The 26,009-nt window shown below is 35.1% G+C and overlaps 2 protein-coding genes across 8 annotated transcripts in view; both read right to left on the bottom strand.

Moving 5' to 3' along the window:
- Positions 1-478: 478 nt before the first annotated feature.
- LOC125258129 lies at positions 479-10,538 on the bottom strand. The gene is made up of 5 exons (XM_048174978.1): positions 10,383-10,538; positions 8,810-8,903; positions 7,169-7,330; positions 4,836-4,967; positions 479-752 (listed from the first exon to the last, which is right to left on the bottom strand). Exons 2-5 carry the CDS (start codon positions 8,901-8,903, stop codon positions 619-621), a joined length of 522 nt encoding a protein of 173 aa, XP_048030935.1. The 5' UTR covers positions 10,383-10,538; the 3' UTR covers positions 479-618.
- Positions 10,539-13,413: 2,875 nt separating this feature from the next.
- The window catches only part of prkag2a (protein kinase, AMP-activated, gamma 2 non-catalytic subunit a), an 83,165-nt gene continuing 70,569 nt past the window's right edge, over positions 13,414-26,009 (bottom strand). For 6 of the 7 annotated variants that reach the window (XM_048173889.1, XM_048173888.1, XM_048173894.1 and 3 more), the window contains 9 exons: positions 25,554-25,612; positions 21,877-21,922; positions 21,729-21,783; positions 21,256-21,382; positions 20,580-20,745; positions 18,792-18,829; positions 18,559-18,705; positions 18,065-18,158; positions 13,414-14,785 (listed from right to left, as the gene is read on the bottom strand). In XM_048173889.1, coding sequence (XP_048029846.1) covers positions 14,748-14,785; positions 18,065-18,158; positions 18,559-18,705; positions 18,792-18,829; positions 20,580-20,745; positions 21,256-21,382; positions 21,729-21,783; positions 21,877-21,922; positions 25,554-25,612 — 770 coding nt within the window. In that variant the 3' untranslated portion in view covers positions 13,414-14,747. Of the gene's footprint in view, positions 14,786-17,987; positions 18,159-18,558; positions 18,706-18,791; positions 18,830-20,579; positions 20,746-21,255; positions 21,383-21,728; positions 21,784-21,876; positions 21,923-25,553; positions 25,613-26,009 lie in introns of all 7 variants that reach the window. The other variant, XR_007182410.1, reaches the window with a different exon arrangement.

The raw sequence follows: 26,009 nt of genomic DNA on the forward strand, positions 1-26,009 counted from the left end.
TTAATTTGTGTTCGAAGGTCTTACGGGTGTGGAACGACATGAGGGTGAGTAATAAATGACAGAATTTTCATTTTTGGGTGAACTAACCATTTAATACAATAAAGGTGACTCAAAATATTATGTTATCTGAACCACATTAATTATTGAAGTTGATTTAACAAAAGAAAAAATGTGTTAACAAAATCATAATCAAATCATTTTTTACAGTGAGGCAAAGCTTTGGAAATTTGTTGAATAAAAGAACACCTAAGATATTCACTTTTCTTTTTTACTAAGACACACACCTATAAAAAGTCATTTTAGGCACTTGACAAGTGATTGGATTAACTCCTCAGCCAATAACACGCTCTCTCACACCATCTGCCCCAGCCAATCATGTTAACACATATTAAATTCTACGGTAGTCAGGTATCAGGTTAAATGTACCAACACGCATGCTTTGTTCTCAGTACAAACAGTACAAAGACAGAATACAATCTGAGTTCAATTCAGTGCATTTATTTGGATTCACACAGGTTTATATATATTTTAAGGCTGCCGGTTGCACAGCATTATTGAGTTTGGAACGTCTCATTAATGCAAACCTGATACATTCTCAGTTATTACATCGGAATGCATTTATTTCCACTGTTTCTTTTCATAGTCCCACTTATGAGAGAATCCGTGGACTGGGTTCACTCTCATATCTATCATCCTCTGCGTCTGCTTTTCGACCCACTCTTGAGACAAAGTGTGCGGAACATCACCATACACTGCGAAACAGAGAAAAACAAAATCGACACGGAATTTAGAGAAATTCTAGGTCAAATACAAGTTGATCATCAAAAAATGGTAATTCTGTCGTCATTTACTCACCTTCTTGAGTTAACTATAACTTTAAGCTAAATCGACAACACAAGCAATTTCCATTTGTATTTTAGTTTGTAAAAACAAACAATTCAGAAATGCTCTTAATGTATTATTTATTCACTTATTTCACAGAAAAACCTAACAAAACATGGAATTTATTAAGAGTTCAAAAGGCTTAAGATAAAACTCTGGTAAATCATTAAATTAAAAAAAAAGTGGAAAAGATGTCAGGTGTGAAAAACAGTTATTGTGCAAAATCCCCTTGTATTTTCCCCCTTAGTGGAACTGTAGAACTGTCAGCAGAAAGAAAAAAAACAGATAGTCAGCAATTAAGTGTCCTAACAGAGGGCAGCACCTGCCAGCTCAGACACTTCTGCTGGGGTTTTATCCTCCAGGCAAAGAGCAGGGGAGAAAAAATAAACAAATTAGAGAAAACTATTGTGTCTGCACACCATGCACAAACATGTCTGTTAATATCACAAACCTGGTTCATGTAAAAGTGGCGCTAATAAATATGCAAATACACTTGGTCAAAAAAAGGTTGCATTAGTGGAGCCTATATTATTTTATAACTAAATCATAAGAATAATGCATTGAAAATTGGTATTCAGTAGAGTTCAAAAGTCCACTTGTGAAAATGCTTCTATATATATATATATATATATATATATATATATATATATATATATATATATATATATATATATCTTTCTTTCATCTTTACATCACAAAAATCAGCGGTTTTAACAGGGGTGTTAAAATTCACACACACACACACACACACACACACACATATATATATATATATATATATATATATATATATATATACACAGTTAAACCAAAAATTATTCAGACACCTTGAGCATTTCATTCATTAATACAGTTTATTCACTATAGTTTAAGAAAATGGTAATAAAATATGACAAGATCTCAGAGTTAAATGTCAGAAAACACTTAAGCAAAACATGGTCAGGTAAAAGTGTCTGAATAATTTTTGGTTCCAAATTTTTATCAGTTTTACTGGTTGTCCACTGTATGAAGAATTTTGGGGTATAAAATGTCACAGTTTACTTTATTTTGCTATCCTGTACCCACTAGTAAAAATATATCAAAAATATCAAAAATGTCGGAATAATTTTAGGTTTGACTGTAAATGTTAGTGCTGTCAATTGATTAATCGTGATTAATCGCATCCAAAATAAAAGTTTGTTTACATAATATTTGTGTACTGTGTTTATGTATATATAAATACACACACATACATGTATTTAAGAAATATTTACATGTATATTTATATATAATTTATATTATATAAATATTTTATATATAAATATAATATATTTTTGTTAAATATATACATGCATGTGTGTTTATTTATATATACATAATAAATATACACAGTACACACATATATTATGTAAACAAACTTTTATTTTGGATGCGATTAATCGCGATTAATCAATTGACAGTACTAACACACACACACACACACACACACACACACACATATATATATATTACTATAATGATACTTCTTTGTTGCTCATGTTTTAAAATTCTAAAACTTTATGTTTATGTCCAGGTTTAAATTTTGAATCCCAGAATTTCAGTGTTGACTCATACTGGTATTTGGTTTATATTATGTCATTTTTCCAAGGGAAAAGAGCCCTCAAGGCAGACGGTATAGTTTCTGCCCCATGAACACATCAAAAAGATTATGAAAAACAGATAATTTTTTTTGCCAGGTGGAGTCAGTGCACCTGCCCTGAGGTATGCGAAGGAAATTCTGCTCAGATTTTGGGCAGTCGCGTGGCAGAGATGCCTGCAAGAACCTGCGGAGTGAATGTATCCCAGGTGGCTTTTCAAAAAAAGGTGGCCCCATTCATCTCCTCTTTAAATCCCGACAATTGCTAAAGTCAACCTCAGACGAATCTTAATACCCAGCCCTAATGAGTTCGAAGAACATCGCCCTAGAGCAGAGGTGTTCAAGTCACAACATGAGCCAGACAATGTGGGAAATACCCAGTGCTTAACCGACAACTGAATTTTGGACTTCTGTACCTTTCTTGCTTTGACGCGGCTACACCCCAGACCCCCCCCCCCCCCCACCCACCTTGGATCCTCACCAAACTTTTGTTCTCACAGTTTCTGTTTTCTTCCCTCCTTGCATTACTTTCCTCCACTGTATCTCTCCTGAGGTGATGTAGCATTGACTTCCTTCCTCAAAGAACTGGGTCTTCTGAGACCGAGATGGAGGAGACTCGTCTGCTTCCGACAAGAACTCACTCACACACTTATACAAACACACACGAACACACAATGCACACTCATTCTGTTTTAAACATGTCAACTGTTTTCCATCAGTCTTAGACGCACAGCCTTGAAAATCTTCTTATCATATGTGAAGAAGTTCAGCTGGGTCTAAAGGGATTCCTGAACTGAAGCCGGGGCTCAAACACGTAAATCTTTCCCCTCTTTTCCGCTCCTTTAAACCGCTGACTGCAAAACACAACCCAGTCCAATTATTTCAGCCGAGGGAATGCGACGGGAGTGTGTGCTGCAGGTAAAAAGGCAGAGGCGATTCCTCCATCTGACATGTGAAATCAGAGCGATCTGTACACTGAGATCTATCGGATGGTCACATTAGAGGAAAAGGATAAAAATGAAAAGGCACAAAGAACAAAATCCAAGTTGAAATCACTGGCAGTAAGCGAGGTTTTGAGCCTTAATTTAGCAGAAGCCAATATGTTATGTTGATTTTGGATTCGATGACTGTCTCTGATTTCGGATTGGATGAATAAATAAATCATCAACACAGTTAAATCCACCCGGTTCTCACATCAAAGCAACAGAGCATATCAGGAATGATGAAATGCCTGAAATTCAAGCATTTAAAGCTTTCCCGCCATAATTTGGTAATCAAAAACCAGTTGGTATAGTGATTGGTGCTTCCGAATCACTGCTTCATGAAGCTTTGAAACCTTTACGAATCTTTTGTTTCGAATCATTGGTTCGAAGCTTGTTTCAAACTGCCAAAGTCACATGATTTCAGTAAACGAGGCTTTGTTACGTCATAACTGTTTCGAAATTTCAATGGTTCACTGCTGGGGGCGATGTCTGTCAATCCATGAATCATGCGGATTCACTGAGATTCGCCCCCCCAGCGGTGAACCCTTGAACAAGAGCCTATGGTTTTTACCTGATCTCTGATCAGTTTTATGCACTTGTAGATGTTTTTATCAGGCATTTGTATAATTAAGAGAAACAATAGTAGTGTTAATAGTCTCTTATTGGCCTGTTTAGCTGAGCCATCCATAGAACAAACAAAACAAGCCCTGAAAATTGATAAAATATTACACAGACACTTAATATTTAATGACATTAGATGATTAGTTAATTGTATTTGATAGATTATACTTTCAATAAAACACTTAAATGAGTTTTTAAAAGCTGTTTTATGCATGTTTGGCCTGAGTTTTTGTTGCATTACAGCAGGCGTCACCAGCGTGTGGCGTTTCGAATACTTTGAAACAGTGAATCATTTGGCGAAGCAATTGGTTCAATTGATTTGAAGCTTCAAAAAGCTTTGTTTCTTCCATCACTACCATGAAACAGAAGTTGTGATAGTCTTTTTTGCCTATTGTGACGTGTACTGAGTGAAACGGCTTCTCAAACGAGAAAAAATGTTGATTTTGTCCATTGGGAATTGATTGGATCGTTGTGGTCTGCTAATGCTGTGATCTCATGTGATTGACAGGTTGTCCCGCCCTCATGCCAGTAAATGCATCATCAGAAAAGAGATGTTGTTGCTAGAGGTAGGGGAAGTTATTCTGATAAACGATTATGAGGGCACAAAAGTAGTGCATGGATAAATACCGCAATATTCCGTAAAAAAAAAAACTAAAAAGAAAAAAGTACATTTGATTTCATTGTGACTTTATCATTTAGAGGATGTATACATAAATATATTCCAATAAACCCACCATAGACACGCTGCCACCAGACCAGCAGCCCTGTGAAGCCAAGGAAAAAGAAGATGCCCCCAAGGACAGTCATCCACTCTTTGGAGCCTTTCTTCATCTCTGGGAACGTCAGCTCATGTGTGAGTCTGTATACTGCAAAGAAAGAGACACCACTGACTGAATCTTAATAGTTAGATTTGGTAGTTTGCCCTGCTTGCATGCACACTTGGAAGGCAGGGTGGTTTGCTACCATTCAACTCAAACAGTTGGACAACGCTGCCATCTGGTGGTAAAGAACTTTTTATACCTGAGGCTAAATGAGTGTCATTAGCATATCCAGCATTACCATTATAATTCCCAAGACCCATGACCCATTTACTATATTAATAATTTAGCCGTGAGGGATCTTACCCAGGTAAAAAGGATCTATTATACATTACAAAGGAATATAAAACTGAAAATAAAAATGACATGAATAAAATAAATAGATATGTCTCTTATATAGATTTAGTATGCAAAATGTGAAATATATAAAATATAAAAAAATGTTAATAATATTTCAAAATGAATCACTATATTTATGCCAGACAGACTGATATGGGTGGCTTGTTGCTCCATCTGGAAAAATCCTGACTCCTCCCAACATTAAAAGCAAATAACTCTTAAAACCTACTCAAGAAAATTGATCAGTTTCTGCCAAGTGTTCAGTCAGCATTAAAACCCATTAAGACCCAAAGATCTCAATCATTTCAATTGGTATCTGTTGGCAATGCGGTCCAAAGTGCTGTTTTTCTGTCCAACTAAGAACAACACTGGCTATTTACAGCATATCCCCAGTGTGTGTTTGTGTAATACAAAAGGAAATAGAAGAGAATATAATATATGATAAAATATGATATAATACTTTTAAAATAGATAATACAATGTGATAATATGATAATATTAATGAAATATCAAATAATAATAATAATATCTATTGTTCAAAAGTTTGGGGTCTGTAAGATTTTTTTTTGGTAAATGTTTTTGAAAGAAGTCTCTTATGCTCAACATTTAGTTGATTAAAAATACAGTAAAAACAGTCATATTTTAATATAATTCAAAATGTAATTTATCCCTGTAAGTGCTGAATTTTCAGCATCATTACTCCAGTCTTCAGTGTTACATGATTCTTCAGAAATCATTCTAATATGATCGAATTTGATGCTTAAAATACCATTAGTATACATTAGTATCAATGTTGAAAAAAGTTGTGATGCTTAGTATTTTTTGTGGAAACTGTCATTCTTGAACATTTATTCTTGAGCATTTATTTGAAAGTGTTTTTGTAACAATGTAAAAATCTTTACTGTCCACAATTACTGTCCGTTGACCAGAGGAGAACTGGCCCCCTGACTTAGCCTGGTTTCTCACTAGGTTTTTTTCTCCATTTCTGTCACTTAATGAAGTTTGGGTTCCTTGCCACTGTCGCCTCGTTGTTTTGGCTTGCTTAGCTGGGGACACTTGATATTCAACAATATTATTGATTTGACTGCACTGATACTTTTGGATGAGGACTGAACTGAGCTTGATGACGACGCTGTTTTACTGCAGAACTGCTTTATAGATTAAATTAACTAATTAAACTATTGATGATCTTCACAACAAACTGAATCAACACTGAACTGACTTCAGCTGAACAATGACACTATTTTCTTTTAGAGCTGCTGTACAGCCGAAATTAACTGTTTGCATCATTGAATCATTTTCCTGTTTTCACTGTAAAACTGCTTTAAAACAATCAGGTGACTTGACTTGACTATGTTGTTTTTGATTGATTTAATGTGTCCTTGTGAAAAAAAAAGTATTATTTCAGTAGCATTTTATTTTACAGTCCTGTTCCCCATGTATACACTATGTACTTTTTATAGTATTAACTAGGTACTAACCATGAACCTTCCCCTAAACCAAACCTTACCCATGTAGTTACCTTATATTACCCAGTACTTTCTTAGGTAAGTACACTGTAAGTACTGTAAAATAAAGTGCAACCATTATTTAAAAAAAAAAAATAATAATAATAATAATATATATATATATATATATATATATATATAGACCCCAAACATTTGAATGGTACTTTATATCATATTTTCCATACAGTACCAACTTCTACTTACAGTAAAAATGCTAAAGACGACATATGAGCATGTTTATACAGCTACTGTAAAGACAAATGTGGTTGTTCAGGATCCCTGTGAGTAACAGTTTCCTCCACACCCAGGTTCAAAGTCTAACTTCCACTTGTAACAAAAACGTTTGTCTTAATCGGCAGATTAAAAAAGAGCTAAAAGTTAACCATAGCCATGCAGATTTACTGGCTAGTTTCTCCTCCTTGGTGAGCTGGGTCCATGGTCCCTTCTCTTTCTCTTTGAGTTTCTTCTGTTCGGCACTCAGATTTCTGACAAATGGAATATCTGGCAATGGAGTGTCCAGACGGTTGTTGTACTGAGGGACGGAGCAATCAATCACATCAACATCTGAGGATACAATAACAAGAACAGTCAAAGAACGATAGATAGATAGATAGATAGATAGATAGATAGATAGATAGATAGATAGATAGATAGATAGATAGATAGATAGATAGATAGAAAAGACAGATAGATAGATCGATAGATCGATAGATAGATAGATGATAAGACAGAAATACAGATAGATAGATAGATAGATAGATGATAAGACAGAAAGACAGATAGATAGATAGGTAAGACAGACAGACAGACAGAGAGACAGACAGATAGATAGATAGATAGATAGATAGATAGATAGATAGATAGATAGATGATAAGACAGAAAGATAGATAGATAGATAGATAGATAGATAGATAGATAGATAGATAGATAGATAGATAGATAGATAGATAGATGATAAGACAGAAAGACAGATAGATAGATCGATAGATAGATAGATAGATAGATAGATAGATAGATAGATAGATAGATAGATAGATAGACAGAGAGATAATAGATAGATAGATAGATAGATAGATAGATAGATAGATGATAAGACAGAAAGACAGAAAGATAGATAGATAGATAGATAGATAGATAGATGATAAGACAGAAAGACAGATAGATAGATCGATAGATAGATAGATAGATAGATAGATAGATAGATAGATAGATAGATAGATAGATAGATAGACAGAAATACAGATAGATAGATAGATAGATAGATAGATAGATAGATAGATAGATAGATAGATAGATAGATAGATAGATAGATGATAAGACAGAAATACAGACAGATAGATAGATAGATAGATAGATAGATAGATAGATAGATAGATAGATAGATAGATAGATAGATAGATAGATAGATAGATAGATAGATGACAGAAAGACAGAAAGACAGATAGATAGATAGATAGATAGATAGGTAAGACAGAAAGACAGATAGATAGATAGGTAAGACAGACAGACAGATAGATAGATAGATAGATAGATAGATAGATAGATAGATAGATAGATAGATAGATAGATAGATAGATAGATGATAAGACAGAAAGATAGATAGATAGATAGATAGATAGATGATAAGACAGAAGACAGAAAGATAGATAGATAGATAGATAGATAGATAGATAGATAGATAGATAGATAGATAGATAGATAGATGATAAGACAGAAGACAGAAGATAGATAGATAGATAGATAGATAGATAGATAGATAGATAGATAGATAGATAGATAGATGATAAGACAGAAGACAGAAAGATAGATAGATAGATAGATAGATAGATAGATAGATAGATAGATAGATAGATAGATAGATGATAAGACAGAAGACAGAAAGATAGATAGAAAGATAGATAGATAGATAGATAGATAGATAGATAGATAGATAGATAGATAGATAGATAGATAGATAGATAGATAGATAGATAGATAGATAGATAGATAGAATGTGAATGACAGTTGAGTGGTCTCTAATCCTCTGGAGAGTGTTCTGTCACCGTGAGTGTGTGCAGCCCAGGCACCAGATGAAGTTGACACCCTCCTCCAGAATCCAGACTGCAGTCCCCGCACCAGTGCACGAGAAGCCAGCATCTAAAAACAATGGTAACATGAATGAATTGGCCGGACTCATGGACAACTCTTAAGGCTTTCAGGAAAGTCACACAGGGGTCAGCATAACAAGGGCGGTGTCTCAAAACCTATAGAGAGCTGGCTTTCTGCTCTTTTACCACAGTTTCCACTAAGATCAAATGTATTGGTGCTACAGTGGTACACTGGTTATAAAAATGTCACTGTATACTAATTTAGAATGAACTTAAAGGGATAGTTCACCAAAAAAATGAAAATTCTGTCATTTACTCACCCTCAACCTGTGTGTGTTTCTTAATTCTGCTGAACACAAAAGAAATATTTTGAAGAATGTCGGTAACCAAACAGTTGATGGACCCCATTGACTTCCACAGTATTTTTTTTTTTTCTCTATGGAAGTCAATGGGGTCCATCAACTCTTTGGTTACCGACATTCTTCAAAATATCTTCTATTGCATGTACCAAAATCTCAGTTCTTAAATTCCCAAATTTTTCAAGATTTTCCATGACAGTGGAACCCTGTTCACAGAATACCACAGTATTACTGAAGTTACTATGGTTACCATGGTGAATGTTACCAAGGGATGCCTAAAGAGCTTTCTAAATGACTGACTGGACAACCTTCGCTTGTGATGCCCAGATATGCAGTCAGGGTAGCCAGTTCACTGGAGACCCAGCCAATGACCTTGAATGTAGCTTTTGCGAGAGCGCGTCTGCAATGTTAATAAATGCAAAAGGAAAATGTGAAATGCCTTTGCTCATGATATTGGTGTCCGACACAGAGGCGCAGCGACATGCTTATGATTATAAAAGATCACATTTCATACCCATGCACCTGCCACATATGCTTGTTTTAAATATAAACGAGATTTGGACTGTGTGCTGTCTGTCACGTAGTGTTGTGGAATATTCTGCAACCGCTAAAAGTACTTCACGGGGGGCGTGACATCGATATCGAGCAAAGTGAAACAATACAAATCTAAATATAAAATCATCACGCGCGCATTCTTTCGATATTTGCAAACGACAAATATTCTTGTAGTGATCTACTGCTCATGCAAACATGCTCTGAAATATTTATAAAATAATATAAAGTACTAAATTTGATGACATTAATTAATTAGCCTATTCGTCCACGCAAAAAAGGGTTATTTCAAGTTCAAAATACTGTAAATAAACCTATTTGAGAAAGATTGCAAATTATCCGACAGCGAAGATTAGTAACATTTAGCAGTAGATTATAAAATAGATAAATAAATAAATAAATAAATAAACCTAAACATATTAGGCCTAATTGTGTAGTTCCAGTTAAGGAAACGATTTGCATGTTTTACCCTCATTCGAGAGGAACTTTTTAAACTCTAAGTGTGCAACTAGTTAATCTCACATGCACATCTGGAATAAACAATTAGCAAAATAGCATCACTGAGTATTTATATTTACTCTGTTTAGCATTTAAAAACAAATGCATTTGAAAATTACCTTGAGATGAAGGTTTGAGCTTGTCGACAAGAAGTTGCCTACGTGCTCTGTCGATATGGTTTCATGGATCAGTTACTAGAAGCGGGTGGATGGTGAGTCAGGTGCCTATTGCTATCAGCCAAATGAACCAATGAGCGCGAGGCAGGAACAAGCTCGCCAGAGGCGCACAGAACGCGCGCACAAAACGCTTGGGGTGCGTTTAAAACTAATGCTGCCTTCACGTGCTATATTCCCACTTCTGAAGTCGTTATTACGAGCTCATTACATTCAACTTTCGAAATTTCGTTCATGTGCATTTTTTTTTTTACCCAGGGAAACTCGTAAGGCAGCATAAGTTACAGGTTGATTCTGACTTACACGATATGTTTTTAAAGAGAAACTTGTATTTCTTCTAGTACCATATGAATGTGGCACATCATTTTGTCCAACAGATTTCGGTAGTCTTCACATATCCTATGCTTTTGACTTTTGTTTAACCGAAATGTTGCGTTACTAACAGGGAAAGATAGGCTATGAGTTTAAAGCCGACAATATCATATTTGATACGTTTTTCTAAGGCCAAATGATCGACATGATCAAAACTTAGCAGAAAAATCTGCTGTAGCCTACAAAATCCACTACATAATCCACTTTTTAACAAGTACAAGGTTTATAATTTATAATAGTATAACTCGTGGTACACAGGTCGTGGTACACGTGCATTTTATATATTAAGTAGTCTGCTATATTGTTATAAAGATCTTGATTTACATTACAAGGTATCAGAATGTCAGCTTACCTTTTGGCCATATAATAGCATTTGTTTTGATGTTTGGGTCTTTGTAGCTATAAAACAGTTTTTTCCCCCCTCCTCGAGTGTGAGTGAGCTCCAAATTCATATCATATTATATGAGCCATAAGTATGGTGTCAAATATGAAACAAAACAAACCACATTTGCTAGCTTTTTTATTTTATTTTAAAATATTTTCGTCTAAAAGTTCAATAAAAAAAAACTACTGACTGAAACCTCATCCAGAAGCCACAAGGTATTGTTAAGACAAACAATAAATGCTATGTTACGTTGGCAACTTTTACTTTTTAGCACCTAAGAACAGCAATGTTTATAGCAATTTTATTTCCTTGTGTCGGTTTATAGGCGCAACTGGTAGGTCACGTGACCTGCCACGCCTGCCTCCAACTGGCAGCAGCTGTTGAATCCTGGCAAGATTTACCTCACTGCTGCATTTCATTTTAAATTATTCTCATTTTAACTTTCAATTATTCAAATTTTAATACTTCATTAACATTTTCTTTATTTATATTTATAAACAAACAATACTTTAGAATAAACTCTGACATTTACTGCCGCTATTTGAGGTAAATCAGAAAAATAAGTCAGGAAGGAGATTTATATATGGGAAAACCCGGCACTAAAAAGGGTTAGTTCGCCCAAAAATGAAAATTCTGTCATTTATTACTCACCCTCATGCCGTTCCACACCTGTAAGACCTTCATTAATCTTCGGAACACAAATTAAGATATTTTTGTTTAAATCCGATGACTCAGTGAGGCCTGCATAGCCAGCAATGACATTTCCTCTCTCAAGATCCATTAATGTACTAAAACATATTTAAATCAGTTCATGTGAGTACAGTGTTTCAATATTAATATTATAAAGCGACGAGAATATTTTAGTGATGGCCGATTTCAAAACATTGCTTCAGGAAGCTTCGGAGCGTTATGAATCAGCGCGTCGAATCATGATTCGGATCGCGCGCCAAACTGCTAACACTTGACTTTGGCGCTCCGAACAGCTGATTCGACACACTAGTTCATAACGCTCCGAAGCAGTGTTTTTAAATCGGCCATTACTATATAAGTCGTTATTTTTTTTTTTTTTTTTTGCTGCACCAAAAATATTCTTGTCACTTTCTAATGTTGATATTGAACCACTGTAGGCCTACTCACATGAACTGATATACAGTTGTGGCCAGAATTATTAGCCCCCTTCATAAATATGATCAAAGATGACTCTAAAAATAAATCTGCATTGTTTATCCTTTTGATCTTTAATTTATAAAATTAGCAAAAATCTAACCTTTCATTGAAGGAAAAGAATTGAAAGTGGGGGGGGAAATAACATGAAATAATTTTTTTTTTCTCCAAAACACGTTGCCCACAATTATTAGCACCCTTTTATTAAATACTTTTTGCAACCTCCTTTTGCCAAGATAACAGCTCTGATTCATCTTCTATAACGCCTGATGAGTTTGGAGAACACCCGAGAAGAGATCAGAGACAATTCCTCCATACAGAATTTCTCCAGATCCTTCAGATTCCCAGCTCCATGTTGGTGCTGCTTCTCTTCAGTTCACTGCACTCATTTTCTTTAGGGTTCAGGTCAGGGGACTGGGATGGCCATGTCAGAAGCTTCATTTTGTGCTCAGTGACACATTTTTGTGTTGGTTTTGATGTTTGTTTTGGATCATTGTCCCGACGGATGATCCAACCACAGCCCATTATAAGATTTCTAGCAGAAGTGGTCAGGTTTTGATTTTTTATCTGTTGGTATTTGATAGAATCCATGATACCATGAATCTGAACAAGATGTCCAGGACCTCCAGCACAAAAATAGGCCCACAACATTAAAGATCCAGCAGTATATTTAACCGTGGGCATGGGGTACTTTTTATCCATGTGTGCACCAAAACCATCTGGTGGGTTTGCTGCCAAAAAGCTCTTTTTTTAGTTTCATCTGACCATAGAAGCTGATCCCGTTTGAAGTTCCAGTCGTGTCTGACAACTGAATAATATCTTAATTTGTGTTCCGAAGATTAACGAAGGTCTTACGGGTGTAGAACGGCATGAGGATGAGTTATAAATTACATTTTCATTTTTGGGTGAACTAACCCTTTAATAGTCAAATTACTGAATAAGTGTTTACAATTTTTCAAGAATAGAAACTTTTTGTTATTATTTGGAAAGTATAGGTCTACAACAAACAGCATCTCCAAGTGTATTTTTTTACTAATCATCTTAATACAAGAAAAGTTTCAAAGACTTTTTTTTATTATTTAACTGTAAAATAAAAAAAAGAATCTAAAGTACGATTATCCATTAGCATTCTCATGCCAGTGATGTGCATTTATCTCTGGACATTACTCTCTCATGACAACAGCACTAACAAATCTGCAAAACAAATAATGAGAACTTAAAATGATAATGTGAAGTATTACAAACAACATTGAATACACAGAAAAATATACCGTTCTCTGGCACTTGTAGATCCTTCAGACAGAAACTCAGTGTGCGTGTACAGTACAATTGATACAAACAAGAATCAGTCACCTCATGGACAGAAAAAAAAAAAAAAAGTGGGATTTTAAGGTTGAATTGCTTTTCAACATCAAGTTTTACTGCATAGGGGCTTAATAGTTCTTTCCATCTCACACTTAGATATCACTTTTAAAATTACAAAAGTGTTAAATATAAATAAATAAACATTTCAATTATCATTTACAGCATCATTTCAAAAACATCAAGAAAATAATGAACACCCAAAGTGAGGAAATGTAGAGCTCTGCAGTAAATACATTTAGTGACACACTAAAACCGCAAAAAAAAGGGGCTTTTGGTTTTTGTAACAACTGCGACATTCGCTTTGATATATTTAAACATTCAATTAATCTTGTTCTGTTGGCAACCAGTAGTGGGCGATAACTGCTGGACAGAAGGCACCATAGACAGATAGAGAGGAAACCATTTCTGTCTGCATTTACAAAGGGATTGTGGTGAAGAAAGGGAGCTGGAGACTAAATGAAATAAACAGCAGTTCCTAAATTCAAGAGGTGTACTCAAAAGTAGAAATATGTGAGCTGGGCTCATACGGCACAAGCTGAAAATCGTATATACACAAGGAGCAAACAGTCCTAACATGCACTGAATACTGAGATTATTACTGAATGCCCTGCAAAAGCACAGACACCCCCCTCCTAAAAGAGGCGATTATGGTACAGTCCATAGTCTGTGCGCAGACCACCATTCAGACACCAGATGGCGTAGATTTAGGTCTAGCTAAAAGTATAGTTATCATAGTGTGCGTGCAGAAGCTTAGTGTGATATAATAGGCAGAGTTCACAGTATCCTTCTGAATAAGAGATGATCCACATTAATCGCCCCATGCGGCCACTACGTTCATCCATATTTAAATAATAGACCAATTAACCAGTCTGTGTACTCTAAACCCCTTCTTTTGCCCTCCAACAGCACACATCTAGGTCAGGTTCCTTGCTTTCACTCTTTCATTCTGAGATGTGGCCCAAACTTGTGGTCTCCGCTCCAGTCTGTGCCAGCAACGTCACATGACTCAGCAATATCAGCACGCATCACTCCGTCTCTGCTTCGCTGTCCTTCCTGGTCATACCTGCAAAGGTAAGAGAGCAGATAATATGTAAACGTAAGGTCTCTTTTTGGTTGCAGTACTGCTTATAACCACTAGTAGGCAGCTCATGAACATGCATCTTCAACCAGGGCTGCTCTGAGATCTGCCTTCCTGCCAAATTTACTTCCAACGTCCTTGATTTGCAGGTTCAGAGTGTTTTATATAAGTTGAAACTTGACTCTGCAGCAGGTTCAGAAAATAATTTTTCCATTAAAGGGATAGTTCACTCAAAAATGAAAATTCTGTCTTTAATTACTCGCTCTCATGTCGTTCCAAACCTACAGGACTCAATATGAAAATCAATAAGAAATCAATATGAATTTAGCGGTTAAACCCAAGTTGCCCCCTTATCTTGAATTTGGGGGGCATTTTTGCCTCAAGCTTCTGTTAATTTCCAACCCTTGTTTGCAGGAAGGTCTATCTCCAGGAACAGTACCACTTTTGATCTATGCATACTATTTGCAATATTAGCAGCATCACATCTGCTACTTAGGATTCATAACACTTCACAGCAGCAATTAATATTCAGTGTTATAAATGCACAGCCAACAAGGCAGGCACCCAGCACAAAGTGACCTCTCAGAAGGAAATTCAGAAAGTTTTAGCTTTCTGCCAAAATAGAGAGAATTGTATTATATCCCACTATCTGATTTTGATTTAGAAGTCTGTCATACCAAGACTCAAATTCCATTGGTTATACAGTTCTGCTCATATGTTTACATACCCCTTGCAAATTATAAAATAAGAGGGATCATAAAAATGGTTAACTTTAAACACTGAATGTACAGTGGGCTGTTTACATTAATCTTGCATCATAAAAGCATTCTGAGGTGCAAGTACCTTCTCAGACTCAGCCGAATGCACAACCGCTCTTCTTTGTGAGCATTTGAGCATGCAGTTAGAAACTAGCCTGTAGCGCCATCTGCTGTTAAAAAATAAGCTCAGAATCAATTCGAGAGAGAACTGCGATGCATTCGGAAAATATCAGAATCGATCCACGAAATCGCGATGCATTGATATATTGTCCCAGCCCTAATGAGGTTCATTTTCACGTTACACCAGCACGTTTGAGCTTCCTCAAGAACCAATGAGGTTTGTTCTCACACATCAAGCAAGTACAGTTGAGCTTCCATTTTGTTCACTGATCATTTTTGATATGCGAATAAAAGCCTAAATGAAATCTGTTCATCATATAAAGCAATTGTGTCTTCAGAGGACTTGGATTAAACAGTTCGATTCCTGTGGATTTCTTTTACAATCTCTTTGTGAACATTTTGAAGCACCAGAGTTTTGGGTGAATAGACTTTCAGTGGAGGGAAAGAAACCTCTCTCTCAAAATCTCTCATTAAAAATATCTTCGTTTTCCAATAATTAACGAAAGTCTTATGGGTTTGGAATAACATGAGGGTGAGTAAATGATGACAGAATTTTCATTTTTGGGTGAACTATGTTGTGCAGTCATGCAGAGAAGACCAACGGCCAAGGTCAAGAATTTTGTTAAATAATACATTAAATTTCAGTTAGTTTTTCACCAAATCCTACTGTATACCCCTAGAACACTTGGAATATACGGCATTGGATCATTCTGTGATACTTTTGCATCTTTTTTAAAAAGGTTAATGCTGGTTGCTAGTCACTGCCATTAAAGGTGCCATCGAACGTTTGTTTACAAGATGTAAATAAGCCTAAGGTGTCCCCTGATTGTGTCTGTGAAGTTGCAGCTCAAAATACCCCATAGATTTTTTTTAATTAATTTTTTTAACTGCCTATTTTGGGGCATAATTAGAAATGTGCCGATTCAGGGTTGCGGTCCCTTTAAATCTCGTGCTCTCCGCCCACAAAGCTCGCGCTTGCCTTAAACAGCATAAACAAAGTTTACACAGCTAATATAACCCTCAAAATGGATCTTTACAAAGTGTTCGTCATGCATACTGCATGCATGCGCCGGATTATGTGAGTATTGTATACTGTTATATTGTTTACATTTGATTCTGAATGAATTTGAGGCTGTGATCCGTGGCTAACGGCTAATGCGACACTGTTGGAGAGATTTATAAAGAATGAAGTTGTGTTTATGAATTATACAGACTGCAAGTGTTTAATAATGAAAATAACGACGGCTCTTGTCTCCGTGAATACAGTAATAAACGATGGTAACTTTAACCACATTTAACAGTACATTAGCAACATGCTAACGAAACATTTAGAAAGACAGTTTACAAATATCACTAAAAATATCATGATATCATGGATCATGTCAGTTATTATTGCTCCATCTGCCATTTTTCGCTATTGTTCTTGCTTGCTTACCTAGTCTGATGATTCTGCTGTGCACAGATCCAGACGTTAATACTGGCTGCCCTTGTGTAATGCATTGATCATGGGCTGGCATATGCAAATATTGGGGTCATACATATTAATGATCCCGACTGTTACATAACAGTCTGTGTTATGTTGAGATTCGCCTGTTCTTCTGAGGTCTTTTAAACAAATGAGATTTATATAAAAAGGAGGAAACAATGGAGTTTGAGACTCACTGTATGTCATTTCCATGTACTGAACTCTTGTTATTTAACTATGCCAAGATAAATTCAATTTTTAAATCTAGGGCAACTTTAAAGGAACGAGCGGGACTTTTTTTTGTTCTTTTTTTTTTATTCTCCTTTTGTGGCCCATAAAAGAAAGAAGGCTATACTTCATTAAAACAACAAGGGTGAATTATCCCTTTAACATGTTGCACATTCTGCAAGGGGTATGTAAACTTATAAGCAGAACTATATAGTGATTGTACTGGAATGACCTACGACATTATGTGTGTGTGCATGTGTTGAAAGGACAGAGTGTGTGGTTGAAATACTGCAGGACACTATCCATCAGCAGATGGGAGCCCTGCAGTGAGAGAGGCTCTGATGTACTGCATGTGTCATTAATCAAAATCATATGCGGTGAAATGTGGGCGTGCACACACACACACACACACACACACACACACACACACAGGCCATCTTTTGCCAACTGCCCTCTGGAATCAAAGCCAATCATGTTCTGTGGTGAAAACAGAAAGTATAAGTTAGCACATGCCATCCTCGCACACGTCACGAGCCAGGCAGCGGTCATGCATCGTCTCCTTGACCCCAGCAGCGGCAGCAGTGGCGGTGTGTCAGGCAACCTGTGTGTGTAGTACCTGTGGCTCGGGCGAGAGAGGTTGGGAGGAGGAAGGTCCTGGTGGAAATGAGCTTTAGGAATGCTGAGCATTTATACCTGCGGGGTTAAGAACGAGCGCCTGGAGGATGTCTGACAGAGAGACGATGCCCACGATGCTGCCGTTCTCATCCACCACCACCAGCCTGTGCACCTGATTGAGAACAGAGAGACATGAGCATCTAGATCAGCCCTAGAGTATCTAGGACACCAAAACGATCTAGAATATCCCATCTGTAGTAACCTAGAGTAGCTCTAAAATAAACTTATAAATGAACAATAAACTTGATTTGCCTATGAAGAGCTAGAGGAAATTTTGAAAATCTGCAAAAACTAGAGCATCTGCATATCTATTACCAAGATCTGCTCTAGAAAACGTTACCAAGAGCAAGGGCAACTGTTGAAGTTCTGTTTGCAAGAGAAGCTATATAATATCTTGTAACCAAGAGCGACTCTAGATTTAACTAGAGCAGCTCTAGAATACCTAAAACTAAGCAGATTTTTTGGTCATAATATCAATGTTGCAGATATATGAAGACCGTAGGAAAGCTCACCTCAGCCTTGACTATCCGATCTACTATCGTTTCCAGTGTCTCTAATCTGTTGCATTTCATGACCCCTTCAAAGTACTGTGACCTGTGCATCAGAGCCTGTGTCACACTAATGTCCAGGTTGTTGTACGTCTTTTCAGCAGCAAGATTCTACAAACACACAAAGATAATGAATGTCTGGTGTATAGGTCAATCGTTTTTGCGCAATTAAGAAAATAAATACATTATATACTTACAATGACATCAAATTTGGAATAAATATCTACAACTTTTCCTGAAAGTAAAAAAACAAAGAAAAAAGTCATTAAGTTTTAAATGAGTCAGTTTCATGAGTGTAAGAGCATAGAGTGCAACAGTCAGGTTCCTGAAGTAAAAACTTGATTCATTTTCTCCATAGGGAAACTGATTTATATATTACATATATTGAAACTTATAAACAATTTAAAATAATCATGTTTAACGGTGGAATTTGTGGTGAAAAACTACATTACCCATGATGATGTACAGAAAGTTAAAGGTGCCCTAGAATTAAGTATTGAATTTATATTGGCATAGTTGAACAACAAGAGTTCAGTACATGGAAAAGACATACACTGAGTTTCAAACTCCATTGTTTCCTCCTTCTTATATAAATCTCATTTGTTTAAAAGACCTCCGAAGAACAGGCGAATCTCAACATAACACCGACTGTTACGTAACAGTCGGGGTGTACGCCCCCAATATTTGCATATGCCAGCCCATGATCAAGCCATTAGACAAGGGCAGAACGTCTGGATGTGCAGAGCTGAATCATCAGACTAGGTAAGCAAGCAAGAACAATAGCGAAAAATGGCAGATGGAGCAATAATAACTGACATGATCCATGATAACATGATATTTTTAGTGATATTTATGAATTGTCTTTCTAAATGTTTCATTAGCATGTTGCTAATGTACTGTTAAATGTGGTTAAAGTTACCATCGTTTATTACTGTATTCATGGAGACAAGAGAGTCGTCGCTATTTTCATTTTTAAACACTTGCAGTCTGTATAATGCATAAACACACATTCTTTATAAATCTCTCCAACAGTGCGTAATGTTAGCTTTAGCCACACAGCATAGCCTCAAACTCATTCAGAATCAAATGTAATACATCCAAATAAATACTATACTTACATGATCCGATGTATGCAAGCAGCTTGCATGACGAACATCTTATTATATTAGCTGTGTAAACTGTGTTTATGCTGTTCAAGGCAAGGGCGAGCTCCTGGGGAGGGGGAGCACGAGAATTAAAGGGGCTGCAACCTATATATTGGTGCATAGTTAATGATGCCCCAAAATAGGCAGTTAAAAAAATGAATTAAAAAAAAATCTATGGGGTATTTTGAGCTGAAACTTCACAGACACATTCAGGGGACACCTTAGACTTATATTACATCTTTTAAAAAGAAGTTCTAGGGCACCTTTAAAGATACCTAAAATAAAGTGGGACTGAAAATTCCACCAGAGAGTCAAAACTATCAAAATGCACCAAAAGAGCTCTTTAGCTCTGCCTACTCCCATAAAACAATGCAAATTATGTAATCGAATTATGTAATCAAATTATGCAGTCTACCTATGCTCTTAAAATACGTAAATAATTCTATATGTATGCAGATTTTGCAATAAACTTAAAATATATTGTTTTTTTATATATATAACCAACATTTTTAAATGCGTAGTTTTATATTTCTCCATCGTTTTTAATTTGATTGTGCTGTTCGCAATGCTTCATGGGATTGTAGTTCTTTCCCTCACTAAAGCCATTAAGTACACATTCTTGTACCTTCACATTTTTGTCGATTTTCAAATACTTTTTTGCTTCAAATCCAAGTTTGTAATGTTATGACTTACGATTCATGGCTTATTATAACGAATTGACAGACTTTTTTAAAATCTCTATGGGAGAAATGAATGGAAAAGATACTTCCAGAACCAATGCTTTTACTGTTGCTCTCTATTCAAATACACAATATCAGGCATTTTTCTTTTGAATTATACCCGACTCATCCACCACAGGCAGTGCTGACACTCTCCTCTCCACAAAGATGCTGAGTGCTTTGATGATTGGCGTGTCGGGGTGAATGAAGGCGATGTTGCTGTAGGTCCCGATGCTCAGCTCCTCCAGTGTCTGCTTCATAAAGGCGGGCTTTGGCATCTCACATACCTCAGACAAACAAATGAAAGCTACTGTGTCTGTTTTTGAATATTTCATAATTCACACTACATGAAAACATATAGTAATTATACTGGCTGTCTGCACAGTCTTTGTCATTCAAAAAACACTGTCTAAGAATTCTTAGTACATAAAGTGCATTTTATTTTCCCTTGCAGTGCAACATAAAAGCTGTATTGCTCAGACATCACAGGCTTCATGTGACATTTTCCTGAGAACGGAAGCAGTTTATACTGTTCAGGTGTATAAAAGGCCATGGAATTGTGATTAGATAGATTACAAAAATTTAGAGACTGTTCTCTCTCCTCTTTATCTGTTCTACCCCTCCCTTCCTCTGTGCTTTTTCATCCTATTCATTCAGTTCCTTCCTCATTCACTCTAGAGGAAATGACTGGGCACTTTATTACAGCGTCGGTTAAACCCCAAACCCCACCAAAAAAAACAGCCAACGGAAATCTTACTAAATGCACAAAATATATACAAAGATACTGATGAACTTACAAACAGCTGAAGGAATTTCAGGATCCTTTTGTGCGTCAAAATGTAAAGTGCATTTCCACTGACGGGATCAATGACGGGCAACCGGTGGATCTTGTTTTTGATCAGTGAATACACAGCATCAAATATGCTGAAACACATTATATAGAGACAGAGAAAGTCAATTTCACTGCAGTGACCTGAGGAACAGAAGGGTGACTTCAGAGGACCCTGATGAAATTCAGAATTTTGTTCTTCCAAGACGACGTGCACTGAATAATTTATTACACTGAAAATATGAGCAAACAGCACAGTACTTACAGGAAAGGGCAATATATGAGAGGAAAAGGGTTTGTGGTTTACTAAAGGACCTCTAGTGGTTCACTACACTAATGTACAGTCAAAAGCTGCAGGGGAAAGATATAAATCCTCTACAGACTTCCCATTGTAAGGCAAAGAATAACATGCATGTTAACACAGAAATGAACTGCTCTTACCTTGCATCTGGAGATATGTTTACTAAAGGCTTAAATGTTTCTTGTAGATAAAGCTCTGTTGTAAACAAAAAATAAAAAATATTAATAAAAAAATAAATAAAATATTTAAAAAACAAACCAAAAAAAAACCTCTGTGAAAATTTCTTACCTCTCCATGTCTCAATTTTATGCTCCTCAAGCTCATAGATTTGTACCTGAACCAAAACAAGAGACTTATTACTCAAATTACATTCACATTATAATAAAATTCTCATAGTATAATAAAATCACAAATGTATCATAGTATAAAAAATTTGTAAATGTATCAATTGAAAAATATGTATTATTGTATTTAAATATTTTTACATGTATTTACATATAATAGCAACTGTTAATACATATTTATAATAATAATAATAATAATAATAATAATAATAATAATGATGATGATGACAGGAATAATATTTAAGTATTATTATTCCATAAAATTATTATAAATGATTAGTATACAATTATTAAAATGCATATATAAATTATAGGTTACATATAATAGCAACTGTTAATACATATTTATAATAATAATAATAATAATAATAATAATAATAATAATAATAATGACAGGAATAATATTTAAGTATTATTATTCCATAAAATTATTATAAATGATTAGTATACAATTATTAAATAGCATATATCTAAATTATATGTTAAACACAATAGCAATATGTAAATGTTAATACATATTATAACAATAATAGTAATTATTATCATTATTATTATTATCTTTAATCATTAATCATTTTATGTAATAATAATAATAATAATAATAATAATAATAATAATAATAATAATAATAATAATGACAGGAATAATATTTAAGTATTATTATTCCATAAAATTATTATAAATGATTAGTATACAATTATTAAATAGCATATATCTAAATTATATGTTAAATACAATAGCAATATGTAAATGTTAATACATATTATAACAATAATAGTAATTATTATCATTATTATTATTATCTTTAATCATTAATCATTTTATGTAATAATATTTAATTATAATAATAATAATAATAACATTTATTTAAATTATCATACATTTTATATCTATCTCAGGGGCGTTTCCTCCGAGGAGGCAAGGGAGGCAGTGCCTCCTCAAAAAAAAAAAAAAAAGAATAATGAATGGGGGAAAGTCACGTGAGAGGAGGCAATGTCTCCATCGCGCTATAATTGGATGTAATTGGTTATGATTGGATATGAATGGTTTGTGCAATAAATTGTTTACGTGCACATTCTGTGCGTCAGTTTGAATGGACAAATGATGGCGTCAATGGGGAGACTAATTGAAAAGTAAGTAAACAGATCACCCAGTTAGATATTACCGCTTTATGTCACGTCAAAATCAAACCTGAAATGGACTGAAAGCATGATAACTGCGAGGTTTTTTAGTGCAATCAGCTTGGTGAAATTAAAAATACATCTTCGTGTCTGTGACAGACGGTGTTTATGGAGCATAACTGATGATCCAAAATAGCCTAAGCTGACTATTAAAAAGAAAAACCGCAATACACAAATAAAATATATTGTTTAAATTATTATTGCCTTTAGTTATTATTTTGGAATGAATGTAGAAATGCTTAAAACACTAACTTGATGAAATTGACTTGGTTTTGATAAATAGAACATTTAATACATTGTTAATGTAAAATTACAAAATAGAATATATATATTTGAATATAATAGAATAGAATATAATGTATTCTGTTTCTTTTTTCTTGTCTGATGTAATGTAATGTTCATTTAACAAGGAAGATGTGTCAACGTTAAGAGTAATGCACATGAATTTACATTGATTCATAAATAAATAAAAAATGTGCCTCCTCATTTCAGAACACCACTGCACACCATAAATAGCAATATGTAACTTAATAATACACATTTCTAATAGAAACTATTATCATTATGTAGATGAGCATGTTTTATAATAAATAATGGTAACACTACAATAAGGTCTCATTTGTTAACATTAGTAAAGTATTAACTAACAATGAGCATTTGTATTTATTAGTATGTATCAGTATTTATTAATCTTTGTTAATTTTAGTTAAAAATACAGTTGTTACAAAATATTACAGTTACAAAAGATTAGATTTCAGATAAACACTGTTCTTTTGAACTTTCTATTCATCAAATTATCCTGAAAAAAAATATTGTACACAAATATTTTGTACAATTGTACACATTAAATGTTTCTTGAGCAGCAGATCAGCATATTAGAATGATTTCTGAAGGATCATGTGACACTGAAGACTGGAGTAATGATGCTGAAAATTCAGCTTTGCCATCACAGGAATAAATTACTTTGTGAAATATATTCAAATAGAAAACAGTTATTTTAAATTGTAATAATATTTCACAATATTACTGTTTTTTTACTGTATTTTTAATTAAATAAATGTAGCCTTGGTGAGCAGACGAAACTTTAAAAATCTTAGTGGTTCCAAACTTTTGGACTGTACTGTATATATTTTATATTACATATAAATATTTTTTATATAAATATAATTTTTTTCTTAAATATATACATGTATGTGCATGTATTTATATATACATAATTATTATACACAGAACACCCACATATATTAAGTAACGCAGACTTTTATTTTGCAAACGATTAATCGCGATTAATCGTTGTGCAGCCCTCAAATAGATTAAAAACTTGAGCCATTGTGTAAGTTAACATCCCTCATTTGACCAACACCTGAGAAAATTTTAACACAAACTGACATAAGCATCTGTTGACCAATGAGACAAACGAGAAAGACAGATGACGTCAAAGCTACGCAAACCCAAAAAAGCCTGATTCCTGAAAGAGCGATAACACTGACTGAGTTAAAGTGAGAAACAGATCACCTAAACAGCAGGCTTCCCACAGGAGCACCAATTAAAGCACCACACCACACTGCTGATGTAGGGTAACGTCTAAACCCACATGACTAATCATAAAAGCACGGCTGATCAGAGGATGCACAGGCTCCATATGTTAGCTAATGATTACCGTGTACACGAGTGCCTGCATGTGTGTGTGACCTTTCAGTGCGTGATAATGACCGATGGGAGATGAAAATGGGTTAATGCTGAAGCTCACGATTTCTTGGAGGCTCTGTGTGTGCCAGTACTTAAAGGGGACATATTCTATAATTAGATATAAAGTTCACTTATAAAGACTATTTTCAAAAAATCATGGTATGTCCCTAAAAACAGCCAGTCCTGACAAACACATGGACGTGTGGAATTGTTAGAGTCTATTTGAGATTATTGTCAGTACGTAGCATATGCACATGAAGATAAATAATTAAGCCACAGCTGTGCTTTCCCTCCAAGCGCAGGAAGAAGCTTTGCAGCATTCTCAACTACTTCCTGTCTCTGTAGAATATAACTGATGGGGCGTTTCGTTTCCGAATAATTGAGAGAGGATGTTGCTTTTATTCAAAGTGATTAGTGATTTCTTTGCTGTTGAATAAATTCACAAGACTCTATATATGAATACTGATGAGCAGGAAGAGAGGTTGTACAGCGGCTGTGAATTATATTGTAAGCAACTCTTTGCATGGGCAATTATTGACACAAAAGACAGCAACAAACACTGAGGTTTTTCTGGAATGACAGACTCTGTCATGTCTGTGTTCAGGATCACACTGAGCTCAGGAGTCAGCAAAATAAATGAATTTCTTATCACAATGGAGTCTGAAATTGAGAGTATGTTTCAGGCCTAAGAGTTCAGCTTTTCTGCTAAAAACTAGAAATAAAGTAACATAAGAAAGAGTGCATTACGTACCATGGGTGATTTGTAGTATCTGTGAAGTATGTTGATGAAGTCTGTGATGGTTAGCATGCCTGCAAAGAAACAAGAAAGACATTAAATCTCTATTGTGAAAGGGAATTAACTCTTATGTCTTCTTTAAAAAAAAAAATGTCATATAGCACCTAAACACTATTCATCCACACAGATGAACATGATACCGGAGGAGACAGTAGGTCAACATCAATGTGCTGTGTCCTAGAGAAGAGTCACATATGAGGGATGACTGTTAACTGAGAGGACAGTATTTACATTACATAAACCCTGGCAGCAGACTGCTGGAGACTGTGGCTAAATCAGTGCCGGAGGAAAGCAGAGAGAGTTTTTTTGAGACGCTCACACCGCCAATGTAATCACTCTGTTGATTAAAAGGTGATGAAGGGCGTATTTTTATCTGCTCCTGTCAAGCTGACCCACATTGTGGCCTCAGTC

This window comes from Megalobrama amblycephala, linkage group LG22 (assembly GCF_018812025.1).
Source record: "Megalobrama amblycephala isolate DHTTF-2021 linkage group LG22, ASM1881202v1, whole genome shotgun sequence".
Taxonomy (NCBI): Eukaryota; Metazoa; Chordata; class Actinopteri; order Cypriniformes; family Xenocyprididae; genus Megalobrama; species Megalobrama amblycephala.